The sequence below is a fragment of the Callithrix jacchus genome, chromosome 13 (assembly GCF_049354715.1).
Source record: "Callithrix jacchus isolate 240 chromosome 13, calJac240_pri, whole genome shotgun sequence".
Taxonomy (NCBI): domain Eukaryota; kingdom Metazoa; phylum Chordata; class Mammalia; order Primates; family Cebidae; genus Callithrix; species Callithrix jacchus.
The window spans coordinates 4,763,096-4,776,782 of record NC_133514.1 but is presented as its reverse complement, the minus strand read 5'-3'; the positions used below and the strand labels follow the sequence as shown (position 1 = coordinate 4,776,782).

The following is a 13,687-nucleotide window of genomic DNA, read 5'->3' as shown; positions in this document are numbered from 1 at the left end:
CAACTGACAGATGGAATTGCATGCCCACTGAGGGGTGGGTCGGGAGCCTCCAGTGCTGACACTCTCCTTCTGAGAACCCTGACCTAAAGGTCACAGAGGAGAAATCCATCCTGAAGGGAGGCCTCACAGGGAGGGTTCCTGGCATGAAGGTCACAGGGTAACTACACAAAGCCAGGGCTGGAGGACGATCAGAGGGCGCCTGGACCTGAGCATGGAGAGCTGCAGATGGTGCCCGGGCCTGGCCCAGCCTGCCCTTCCTCATGTCCCCACCAGGAAGGGGGTCAGGACAGGATCCTCCGTCCTCCAGCATCAAGGGAACTTTCCAAGGAAAGGACAACGCTTCTGTATCTCAAAAAGAACATTTTCCTTTTTCTATCCCCAAATTAGGCATGCAAGGAAAGTTTAATATACAGCATCTAAGAGTTGTGTTTCCCTTAATGCAATTCTAGAGGAGAACAAGAGTTAGAGAGCATTAATCCCCGCCGTTTAACCTTTCAAGAGAAGACTCCCATGGACAACACTCGGAAGGAGGAAGTACATAATCGATGTGAACCATGACTGCAATAAAAAAAGCTGGATGGAAAAATAGGGAAATTCTAAACACTAGTAAGTTTCTCACCGTAATCCCAGCTATCCCCTGAGGACAGCACTGTGCTACCACCACCGAGTCCCTCACACACTTTACTGAACAGCGATCATGTGATGAGCAAGATGCAGGAAGGCATGAAAATCCACTCTTCAAACAAAAGGAAACAGAACATCAGAAATTACCTACTAAAGTCACCCAGACACTCAGAGGAAAACACTTAGGGTTTTCATCCAGATCCGAGACTAATTTGGGAAGCTTAACCCCTTTCCAGACACCATAAAACAATGAAAAACAGCCTGCAAATACTCACTGACCAACTGTGCCAAGATCAGTGCCCAACACAGGCATTCGCAAACGTGCCATCCACCAAAAAGGTACAACCAACTTTCCTGACATATGCCCACACCCGATTCATCACGACTCAGTCAGTCTGTCCTGACAGAACATCAAATCCTACCCAGGGTCTCCAGAGACTCTGTACCCCACTCAGAGCCTCCTCACAGACCCCTCAGATGCCGCTCAGCGCCTCCTCAGACCCTCGCCCCGCTCAGCGTCTCCCCGTGGACCGTCACCTCGCTCAGTGTCTGCTCATGGAGTCTCCCCCACTCAGGGCCTCACGTCCTCTCCCTGGCGCTCAGCCTGCCCCCTGCCCACTGGTTTGTAGCTCAGGCTGCTGTCTTGGCTGGGCCACATGTCCCTAGGTCTCCTGGCTCCTCCAGTCCTGAGTCACTTACACGCCTGCTGTGATTCCTATCTCATCCCTCGTCCACCAGGAAGCCGTGCCCCCCACCTCCCACTGCCAGTATCAGCAGCGTTTCCTCTGTGCTTTTCCCCGATTTTAGGATTTTTAGTTTCCGGCTTCCCCACTACACTAAATCCTCAGAGTGACGATCCAAGGCCCTCTCTCATGGTGCGTCCTCCCAGCACAGGCACCCTACATGTGGTTAGGGCCCCAAATAGGAGAGCACTGTCCAGGGCGTCATCCTATGGAGCGTCTCATCGGAATGGCAAGAAGTGTTCAGCCATGAAGCCCTTTTGTAACTGCTGAGTGTGCAGTGAGGTTGATGAGCCAGACAGCAGCACAGGAGAAAGTGCCGGATCGTTTTTTCCTGGTAAAGGCTGTGAGCCATCCCCCTGTGGCATGTGGCAGCCAGAATCCCACGGCCCCAGTGAGCACAGAGCGGGCAGGAGCAGGCTGTGATCGGGGAGACTGAAGGCAGACACGAGCCCTTCCTTGCGCAGCCAGAGGACGTGGTAGGCTGGTCGGCCTCCTCCGAGCCCAGGCTTCCTTACGGAATAAATAAGGACAGCGAGAGCAGCATCTGGGAGGATGAAGGGAAGAGGAACACAGCAGGGGCCTGCACGGGGCCTGCACGCATGAGCGACAGGCGCTCAACTGTCTCCCAAGCTCTGTTCGCACGTGTGAAGCTGCTGACAAAAGCACACTTCAGTAATCTCTGCTCAGTACGCGTCAAATGTAAAATGTAAGCCTTGTACTTCAGCCTGGCCAGTTACGAACAGCTCGCAGGTATCTCTCCTCATCTCTTTTTAAACTCTGGCTTTGTCACTAAGCAGTTCTATGTTGGTTTTCTTTAATCTGGCAATGCTCTGTCTTGCTCCATCTGCCTACGTGTATCAGGAATCTACCCAGATCCGTGATTACGCATGTGTCTGCCTATCCGTCCTGGTGTCCATGACTTGCAACCCGCTGCCCACGTGGGAAACAACTCCCATTATCCCAAAGCATCAGCCCCTGCTGCTAAGGGCCTGAAAACTCGGTGTATCACTCTGGTTCCTCAAGGTCTTCAAACTTGGTGTTAGCACTCTGGTTCCTCGAGTTTTCTCTTCTTTTTACCCAAAGACAAAGAAAAACTACTGATTTTTTTCCCTTTTGCTGCCAAGTACCACATTTTTAAGAAATGCATTAAATTCAGGTTTCATTAGTTATTGAAAATCTGTCCTTTTCAGTCTCAGGTAGCTACATACACACACTGACCTTACACACCCACACGCTGTCTCTGTAAAAGTCCAAACTGCTGTGACTGAGTCCCATGAAGAATGCAAGTTCCCCATTTCTCACAGGTACACTCAGGGGTGCTGTCCAAAATATTTCAGGACCAGAAGAGTCCCCCCAGACCCCTGCTGAGCCCAGCATTAAGCCAATAAGTGCTGAGCCAGGAGCCTACAGTGGAGGGCCTGAGTAGACGCAGAGTTTCAGACAGCAGATATTTACCAACCAGCATCAAACATGCAAATATCTAAAAACTAGCACAGCTCTGCTGGTAAACAGCACCCGAGTGTCAGCTCTGCTCATCTCACCTGCTGCTGAGACAAGCCCTCAGGCATCGGGGTCAAGATGGCTTCCGGGTGCTTGCAATCAACATCAATGAACACGTTCTGCTCCTCTTCAAGAGAAGATCTGTGATCTTAAAAGGAGTCAAAATGCACAGGTTTTACATTGAAATAAGACATTCAAAACACCATAGTACAGTATAACAAGCTGTCAAATACTTCACGTGGAGCTTTTAATTTTTAACAAATCCAATAAAATATTCTTTCCAGGGGAGGAAGGCAGCAGAACACACTGCCATGTGTGTACCTATGCAACTATCTTGCATGTTCTGCACATGTACCCCCAAAACCTAAAATGCAGTTAAAAATATATGGATATATTCTTTCCACAGGGTTCTACAGTCTTTGTCTACCTGTGGAAAGCACAGCCAGGCTCTATCCCGTGAGGAGGCTGGGATTTGGGGCTGTATTCACTGCCTCGAGGAGTATTTGAAACTTTCCGTGTTTGGAGTTTAACTTCAAAAGGGAGAGATGCCATTTGAATAGCTAGATAGTAAAATGGCAATATTTTGGAATTTTAATGTTTTAGAGTCTTTCATAAAGTAAGTATTTTAGTTCCTTAATCTATAACATATCACAATCAGAAACAAGGAAACAGCTAAGAATGGCTGAGAACAAATATTCAAAAGTCAGTGGAAACTGAGGCGGCACTTAGCACATTTCTCGTACCTCTCTCACTGGACGCCTTAAGAAGCACAGCCTTCCAAAACTCAAACAGTGTAAACAAAAACTAAACTCACAATCGGGCTTGGTGGCTCACTCCCCTAATCCCAGCACTTTGGGAGGCCGACATGGTAGAATTTCTTGAGTCTAGGAGCTCAATGCCAGCCTGGGCAACACAGCAAAACTCCATCTCTACAAAAAATTAAAAAATCAGCCAGGTGTGGTAGGGAATACCTGTTCACCTAGCTATACCTGTTCGGGAGGCTAAGGCAGAAGGATCACTTGAGCCCAGGACGTCAAGGCTACAGGGAGCTGTGGTCGTGCCACTGCACTCCAGCCTGGGTGACAGAGTGAGAACCTGTCTCTAAAAAACAAGAAAACACCTACATTCATTTTTTTTGGGGGGGGTGGGGGGATGGAGTCTTACTCTTGTCGCCCAGGCTACAGTGCAATGACATGATCTCGGCCCACTGCAACCTCTACCTCCTGGGTCCAAGCGATCTCCTGCCTCAGCGTCCCAAGCAGCTGGGATTACAGATGCCCACCACCATGCCCAGCAAAGTTTTGTTTGTTTCTTTGTATTTTTGGTAGAATAGGGTTTCACCATGCTGGCCAGGCTGGTCTAGAACTCCTGACCTCAGGTGATCCACCTGCCTCGGCCTCCCAAAGTGCTGGGATTACAGGTATGAGCCACCACACCCGGCCTATGTTCATTTGTTAAAATACAGCATATGTTAAAATTCAGCTAACTACATTAAAGAATCCACAAAACGGCTAGAAATCAGAAAAGCACAAGAACTTTTAGGGGACAGAAAGCTGAATCTTTCTAGTTCAAAACATTTTCTAGTTCGAAATCCTGGCTGCACAGAAAAATCTCTAAGGGTCTTCAAAACGTACTGATGCCCAGAGTTTTTCCTCAGAAACCAACTGATGGGCCAGGGAAGGAGGACTTGGCACCAGTCCGTTTTAAAAGATTTCTAGTTAATTATTATGTACAAGTAGGACGAATAACACAAATTCTGTCCGAGCCTCTCATTTCATGCACAGGAAACTAAGGGTGGAGGGTTCGGGGATTTGCCTGCTAAACGGCTGCCTCTCTCCAGCCGATCCCCGAAGAGCACCTCCCCTACGTCGGAGACGAATCATGACCTTTCAGAGCCTGGATCAGGGCTTCTCAGACTGTCCCACACATCTAATCCCGGGGGACTTTGCCAGCCTGCAAATCCCGGCTCGCAGGCCTGGCACGGGACCCCGAGTGGGCAGCTCTGATCAGCTCCCGAAATCTGGGTCCCAGTCGGGAAGTTGCTGCTGGTGGGTGGACACACTCCTTGAGGCAGTGAATGCGGCCCCAAATACCAGCCTCCCAGCAGGACAGAGCCTGGCTGCGCTTTCCAGAGGCTGTGTAAATATGGCCGCCTCCTCAAAGGCTGTCCTTTGCTGTCCCGGGCACCTCAGGGCACTGCCATCAGGGCACAATATGACAACACATTTTATTAGAATGCACCTGTCTGTCTCCATAACCAGATCAACCCCTTGGGGATGCTGATAGCTTCCCCCACCTTGTCTGAGATGCCGAGGGCTTCCTGAGTTACAGCATGTTGTACCAATTACACACACACAGTATCCGAGGCCTGGCTTCAGGGAACCTATGTATGCAAAGTCCCTTCAAGCACAGACTTTAGCAAATGCTACCCGCACCCTACCAGCAGACAGGCACGTTAGAAAGCTGGAGACACAACCAAGAAACACCAGGTCAGAGTCACAGCAACCACTGCAGGACAGTGAACTCTCAACCACCCTCCTGTAACTCTGTCTTAGGACATCAGTGCACAAAGGCTCCAGAAGCTTCCTCAGACAGGGGATGACCGCATCCTACCGCCTGCTGCCACCATGCACGACACCTCCACAGCAACTGCCTTTTTCACACATAGCTGCACAGACCACTGCACCTTCATGAGATTCTTAGCAAAACCTGGAAAGTCAGCTATCATTCCAAATCCCCCCTCGCCAAGGAAAACGTGCCTGAAATCCCCATTCAGAACTCTCACAACCCCAGTCCCTGCGGGACCACGCCCAGGAGGGCTGGATGTGCTGTAAATAGGTCCACTGCCAAGAATACACAGTGACAGAGGCCCCTGGACCCCGAGGGGACTTGGGTGGAGCATGAGGTAAGGCCTGAAGGGGCACAGACCACCTGCTGCTGAGAGGGGATGGCAAAGAGCAGGGACACCTTGGCCACGAGAGCTTCCACTCGCCTGCGGCCAGCTGTGCAGCCCTTCCTACGGCCAGCCAGTGACTCTCAATGACACCTCTCTGCTGGGTGCCCTCGGCCTAAAACACCACCCCCACAGGACAGAGAGGCCAGGGTCAGCAGGGCTGAGCCAGACCTGAGCACTGAACAGGCTGGTGCTCCCCGAGGCTGTGGGAGCCTGCACAGCCGCCCCCCGACCCCATGTCCTCCCCACAAGAAGACCCACAGGCACGGACCCTGAGCGATGAGAGACTTAGTCCTGATGAACGAGCGGCCCCTCTTCACGGCCGCCCTGGTCCTTTCAAGCCCGTCCTTGGTCCCATCCTTCGCAGCCTTCACGAGCTTCTGCATCTGCGACGGAGAGGGAGATGTGAGAACGGGGTGGCGGCAGAACCCACCTGCTGCTTTAACTGGCCTCTTTTAAAAGAATACTGTCAAGTAGCCTGGTTCTTGTGCGCATATGTGTCACGTGCGGTTCTGGGCTAGTTTGGCTTTTGTTTTGTTTGTTGGAAAAAACTGACGTTAAAAGCACAGCCCTTCCTGGACGTGGTTAAAAATGTCCCCTGCTCCGTGTACGGTATTATATGTGATCCACTCACATGGAGCTACGTGGAGGTCGCAGGTGAGTCACTAATGTGCATAAATGTGAAACGGCTCACCTGAAATTAAATGACTCCCAGCTCCAGTCCAGCCTTTCCACCTTCTCCTCGGGGCTTCCCACCGTACCCCATGTTGGGGCCAGGCCAGCTACTGACAGGGCCACTTCACACACGTGGTCACACGGACCCAGGCCCAGCCACGGGCTGAATGCAAGGCCCCGGCAAGTGCCGCAGACATGCACGGACGCACCTGAGGGAGGGTCGGGATGCGGCACGCTGCAAATGTCAGACGTGGAGGCCACATCCCCCTGGGCTGGGATCCCTGCCTCCACTTCCTCAGCCAGAGCCGTGCTGGATGCTCCCGACTGCCTGGATTCAGGGGTGTCTGAGCCGTCTCTTGCCATCTGATTTCTTATTCCTTAAAAACCCAACAACTGAGGTAATGGCCACTGGATGCTGAGTGATTTGTCTTTTAAAGAAAACCTCTTTAAAAGATGACCTCTTAAGAAATAACCAACGTCCCCGTCCCAAAGACCTCTCAAGGGACCAGCAGTGTAGCTAAGAATGGGACTCCCTTCACTCTGGGTCACTCACCAGCACCAAGTGAGCAGGGCTGCTGGGCGCCGGCGTGCAGACAGTGTCGCTGTACCCCTGGTCACGTCTGCCTGCCCTTGACTTCCAAACGCCTGAAGGCTGCCTTCCCATGAACACCACGCAGCATGCCTGGCCTCACACCCGTGTCGACGGCCCCAGCCCACCTCCATCGCTTGCAATGCTGTACCCCATGAATGGTGCTACATCATGACCCCCCAGGCTCTCCCACTCCTGCGTCTCCCAACTCCACAAAGGACCGTGTCCTGCTGCCGTTTCTCAGCCCATGTGGCCCAGGTCCGCTGCCTCCTGCCCAGTGCCGCAGAGAGCCGTGGCGCCCGCCTGTGCATCTCTTACTACACCGCTTGTCCACATCCTGCTCTTTCTAAACCGCGGATCTGGGCTGTGAAGCCTTGGTTTTCAGCCAGCCCCCTCAGGGTCGCCGAACAGAGGATCAGAGAACTGCAAGCTGACAGACGGGAACATGACCATGCTCCTTGAGCCTCATGTCCATGCAGAGCGGGTAAGACCCCGGAGTTCCGGGTCACACCCTCGGCCAGGTCTCCTGGCTGTCAGGGCTGACAAGGGCTGCTCCCACGAGGGGAAGTGCGTATGCTTCCCCGCCTCCCACAGTGCCCTCACCTGCTTCGGCCCCAGTACTCCCTGTGCCGGTGAAAATCTGCAAACGCAGCCCACACACCCCTCCCACGGCTTTGATAGTCTCCTCTGCTCCTCGGACACCCCACCATGCTGCCCGCTATCCCAGAACCCTGACGCCTCAGGCAAATCTGATCAGATGCCCTGCCAGGGGGCCAGCTGGATGCTGGATGTGAGGGGCAACGTGGCTCCCGGGGGCAGCCGGGGCACAACACGGTGGATGAACCGGCTGTTCCAGGAGTGGGGAGCCCGCATCCCTTTCCAGTGAGTGCCATTCAACACACAGGAACAACCACGAATACCGGCAGGATAAAAGATGAAACTGCAGGAAAAAGTACTTGACAGTACCCTTTTAAAACACACCTTGCAGAACAGACCCTCACCACATTCACGTCGGCAGTTCTCAAACGTTCCGGTCTCAGGGGTCCTGGACGCTCTTAAAAATTATTGAGAGCCCAAATGGCTTTCGTTTACCTGGGCTTTACGTGTCAATATTCATTGCATTTGAAGTTAAAACTCTGAAAAAATTTGGATATTTTTATAAACGTTCATTTAAAAAATAATCAACCTATTACATGTTATTTTAAATAACATCGATGAAAAATTGCCGTATTTTCCAAAACAAACAGGCATTGTTGTGCATTTCTGGAAACCGCTCTTATGTAGACAGCCTGACGGCGTTCCCCCAGCTGTGAGGCCACAGGCTGCGCGGCCTCCAGGATGTTCCTGGCCCCCTGTGAAAGGAGGAGAGTGAAAAGGCACAGAGCATCTCAGAGTCCGCGTGAGCCCCAAAGCGTCGGGGGATTCCGGAAGCCCCTGGACCATGGATTCCGGAAGCCCCTGGACCATGGATTCCGAAAGCCCCTGGACCATGGATTCCGAAAGCCCCTGGACCATGGATTCCGGAAGCCCCTGGACCATGGATTCCGGAAGCCCCTGGACCATCGTTTGAGAACTGCTGTTCAGACAGCAAGGACTGACCAAGCCACGTGGTTTTTCTTTACTGCCCGCCCGGCGAGTGGGGCCAGCAGCCGGGGGCGAGACTCTACCTTCAGTTCATGCTTCTGCCTGAGCTGCTGAATCTCCACCGCGCCCACCGTGCTTGCCATCAAATCTCTCATCTTTTTCTCATAGTGCTCCTTTAAACGGGTTAGGTCATGAGAAAGCTACAGCATAAAGAGACACAGTCTTTTCACAAAAAGGCTCTTTCTGTTTTTTTGGGACAATTTTACATTGAAAGGATTCCGCCAGCATCTGCCGTGGCACATCAGGCCTCTCCTGGCTGGGGGTTCCTGGGGCCACACACGAGAGCCCTGATTACTAGCCCAGCTGGTCCTTAAGAGAGAAACCCGCAAATAGTTGGCCAGGTGTAGTGGCTCACGCCTCTAATCCCAGCACTTCGGGAGGCCGAGGTGGGAGGATCACTTGAGCTCGGGAGTTCAAGATGAGCCTGGGCAACATGGTGAAACCCTGTCTCTACTAAAAATACAAAAGCTAGTCAGGTAGGGTAGTGCACGCCTGTGGTCCCAGCTACTTAGGAGGCCACGGCGGGAGGCTTACTTGAGCCTGAGTGGTGGAGACTGCAGTGAGCCGTGATGCTGCCACTGCACTCTAGCCTGGGCGACAGAGTAGGGCCCTGTCTCAAAAAAATTGAAAAAAAGGAGATAAATACAGAAATGAGTTAAACATGGCATCAATGGCATCAAAAGACAGACACGATCCAGACACCAGACTGCCGCCTTCTCCGTGCCAGACAGGAGCAAATGCACGCATATGAAATATCCGTGAAATCCTTCGCTTACGTTGTGGTGGAATCAAAATTATGAAATGTATAAAATATACATAAAATTCTTCTTGTATGTCAGCATCCAAACAAAAGATACTTGTATTTAAGCTACACTGAAGGTGACATATTTTGAGGATAGCAGCATGGATTTTCAACAGTCTCCGTCCTGAGGTCACTTTCTCTCGAACCGATGGACTGGGCCCCCTGGATCCTTCTCCCTGTGGTCACAGACACTTCAGATGCTCACGGCTGAGGCGCCATTGCTCCTCTGGGGGCACTCCTCGTGTCACAGACACTTTAGGAAGTTTTTAATAAAATTTGCGACTTTTTGAGATGATTTCTGAACAGACGGTTTCATTTTGGTCATTTTTAAATTGTGACCGTTTAAACTAGAAAACTTGGTACTGCCTGCAGCACTTCCATCCTGGACAGGTGCCCTGTCTGCACCCCACATGCTATTCCCACCCCCAGTCCAGGCCACTGTCCCGGCAACATGGAGGCGCAAGAAAGGCTGGAAATGCAGAGCCCCGCGTTCCCGGATCGTCATCCTGCACCACAAACCCACTGTGTGCTGGGTCTCCCTGGCTCCTTCTCCCAGCAGGGAGGGCTGCTGAGCCATCGGCACCGCCTGGGCAGTCAAGCACTCCTCTGGGATACGGATCTGCTCCAAGGCAAGGGCAGGCTCTCCTGAATTGCTACCAAGGAATGACTACTAATTCCTTTCAGCAGCCGGGCCCTCTGCCCACAGCCCAAAGGCAAAACCAAAGAGCATTTAACCCACACTCCAAGGCACACAGAGCCCAGCATTCTTCTTAAATCTCAGTTTAAATCAAGTATCTGACTCAGCTACAGTAAGTTAAATATCATCTTAGTTATCAGCTTTGTTAAAAACTACAACTGCAGGCTGGGTATGGTGGCTCACGCCTGTAATCCCAGCACTTCGGGAGGCTGAGGTGCGTGGATCATGAGATCAGGAGTTTGAACCAAGCCTGGCCAATATGGTAAAACCCCATCTCTACTAAAAATACAAAAGTGAGTGAGGCACGGTGGTGCACACCTGTAGTCCTGGGTACTTGGGAGTCTGAAGCAGGAAAATTGCTTGAACCCGGGAGGTGGAGGTTGCAGTGAGCCAAGATCACACCACTGCACTCCAGCCTGGGTGACAGAGCAAGATGCCATCTCAACAAAAATAAACAAACAAAAAAACCCTACAATTGCAGTTTCACTGGTTGTTTAAATTGCAGTTGTAATAATGACGGTAACACAAAAGATCCAAGTTCCTGAGAGATCTTGTGAATGATACTGGGGAGGTGAGCTGACCGCCATGAACTGGTGGGTTCTCCTTGAGTTTTACAAAGCAGGTCCACAGGATATGAGAATTGTAGGCAACCCATAATCACTTGTAAACCAAAAGGATGTGGCAGCTATGTCCAGGAATGAAATCTCTGCTTACTGGGGGTTACTAGAAGACAGGCAAGATAAAACCAGTCATCACCAACTGTCACTATGGTGGCGTCCAGTCACCATCTGTATCAGTAACACGGGACTGGCCCGCCTCAGACAAGGACTGCATGTGGCTTCCCTCTCAGCCTCACACAGAAGGTACACAGACGTCACTGTCAATGAGCACAAAGCTCTCCTTTTGCAAAGAGTCAGGAAAAACTCTAACAACAAAAAGCATGTGGCATGGCTGTCACCACCAAGACCTGGCACGTGCCTCAGCTGAACGGTTCCCAGGTTCCATGCTTCACAACACCGAATTCCAGAATTCACACCTTAGAGCTCCGACGTTCCATCTTGCACCCTAACCTCAAGACTTTTACACACACAAAAAAAAAGGGAATAAAAATTCCCTTTAAGAAAAGAGTATCAGGCTGGGCATACAGGGTGGCTCACGCCTGTAATCCCAGCACTTTGAGAGACTGAGGTGGGCAGATCACCTGAGGTCAGGAGTTCGAGACCAGCCTGGCCAACATGGTGAAACCCCGTCTCTCCTTAAAGTACAAAAATTAGCTGGGCGCCGTGGCGGGTACCTGTAATCCCAGCTACTTGGGAGGCTGAAGCAGGAGAATCACTTGAACCCAGGAGGCAGAGACTGCAGTGGACTGAGATCACACCACTGCACTCCAGCCTGGGAGACAGCAAGACTCCATCTCAAAAAAAAGAAAAAGAAAAAGAAAAAAGAAAGGATTGGCACAGAGTGGCTTAGAAGCTTTTGTCCCTTAACATCTTCTATTTTTACACCTTCCTTTAGCATGCTAAACATGCTGAGGTTCAAAACCTCACTTAAAACAAAGTGTAGCTGTGCCCCGTCTCAGGGAATCCCGCCATCTATTCAGTGTTCTGCAGTTGACCATGCAGGAACGCTGCTGCGTGCAAAGCACATAGTGCATTAAAACACAAGCAAGCCAGAGAGTAACCACTTTCTTAAAGTATCCAAGGTAGTGAGCTCACTTAAAATCCTTTAAGTGACTTACGGAAGTTTAATTTCCACATTCTTCTATGACAGTTCTCACTGTGTGAAACTAGAGACGCTTCTGCTTTGGCAATATCTTACGCTTTCCCCAAATCACGGACCAGCATCTTAACAAAGCACTATTAAGCACCAGGCGGATCGCAATCGTGTTCACAGCCCCCAGGCACGTTCACGCGACAGCCCTGTCCCTCACACGCGGAAGGAGCACATACTTGCTTTTTGTGGTTGCTGCGGAGGAAGGACCTGGGAATCCCATTCTTGCATTCCGAGTCACTCTGCTCTTCGTAACTTTCAAATTCACTCGAGCTCCAGCCGTATTCCAAAGAGCTGTTTCCACCTTCATCCCCATTCTCAACATCATCATAAATCATTTCATCTGAGTGCATAAATTCCAAAATAAAATGAAAACTTTAGAATTCCATGGGGCCTGTTTATGATTTTACCAAATCATCTAGAGCTGGGGGTGGAAGCAAATCTGAACCATGCTGAGGACCCTGCAGAGCCCTGGGGCGTGCTCCACGGAGGGCGCTGTCACTCAGAGCCCCAGGGCGTGCTCCACGGAGGGCGCTGTCACTCAGAGCCCTGAGGCGTGCTCCACGGAGGGCGCTGTCACTCAGAGCCCCGGGCGTGCTCCGCAGAAGGCACTGTGCAGAGCCTCCACCACCCAGGCAGTGCCAAGGCGGCTAGGGAAAAGCGCTTCAAATGTTCCTCACAAATGCCCCCGCCCCATTGGTACCCTGAGGATCACCTGGCTATGGGCATCCATCAGCCATAGAGAACTTCCCATGAAGAAAAATCTTCCTTTATATAAACACACATTCTGGAATGACCTGCTTAAAGGACGTGTATATGACCTTCAAGTCAATCACACTGCGTTCCTGTTCCAGTTTATGGCTCACTGATTTTTTTTTTTTTTCAAATAGACTTTTGCTTTTGTTTCCCAGGTTGGAGTACAATGGTGCAATCTTAGCTCACTGGAACCTCTGCCTCCCAGGTTCAAGTGACTCTCCTGCCTCAGCCTCCCAAGTAACTGGGATTATAGGCACCTGCCACCACACCTGGGTAATTTTTTTTTTTTGAGACGGAGTTTTGCTCTTGTTACCCAGGCTGGAGTGCAATGGCGCGATCTCGGCTCACCGCAACCTCCGCCTCCTGGGTTCAGGCAATTCTCCTGCCTCAGCCTCCCGAGTAGCTGGGATTACAGGCGCGTGCCACCGTGCCCAGCTAATTTTTGTGTTTTTAGTAGAGACGGGGTTTCACCATGTTGACCAGGCTGGTTTTAAACTCCTGACCTCAAGTGATCCACCCGCCTCGGCCTCCCAAAGTGTTGGAATTACAGGCTTGAGCCACCACACCCAGCTGGTTTACTGATTTTATGTCTAGGATCCATCAATAGTAGAGAGAATTTTCTTAAAATCTCTCACCCCAATAGTGTATTTACATATTTCTAATTAAGCCTTGTCATATTTTGTTATATTTTGCTTATATATTTTAAGGCTATGCTGTTAGGTCCATATGAGTTTAAAACTGCTATGTGTCTTCCTGTGAATTATTCCTTGTTTTATGGCTCCACATTTAACATATTATCATATTTATACTGACAATACTTTGGTTAGAATTTGCATTTTATTTCTTTTTCCATCCATTTACTTACAAATTTTCTCTTTTATGTATGCCTCATAAGAATGTACATCTAGCTTTGCTATTTTATCCCATCTGAGGG

The 13,687-nt window shown here is 50.7% G+C and overlaps 1 protein-coding gene across 7 annotated transcripts in view; it reads right to left on the bottom strand.

Annotated features, from left to right (window-relative positions):
- ARHGEF10 (Rho guanine nucleotide exchange factor 10) overlaps window positions 1–13,687 on the bottom strand; it is a 156,376-nt gene that overhangs the window by 88,897 nt on the left and 53,792 nt on the right. For 4 of the 7 annotated variants that reach the window (XM_035269816.3, XM_035269817.3, XM_078347020.1 and 1 more), the window contains exons 8-10: window positions 12,177–12,340; window positions 6,092–6,206; window positions 2,909–3,015 (exon numbers count right to left, since the gene is read on the bottom strand). In XM_035269816.3, coding sequence (XP_035125707.3) covers window positions 2,909–3,015; window positions 6,092–6,206; window positions 12,177–12,340 — 386 coding nt within the window. Of the gene's footprint in view, window positions 1–2,908; window positions 3,016–6,091; window positions 6,207–8,751; window positions 8,869–12,176; window positions 12,341–13,687 lie in introns of all 7 variants that reach the window. The other 3 variants (XM_078347017.1, XM_078347018.1, XM_035269815.3) reach the window with 1 other exon arrangement.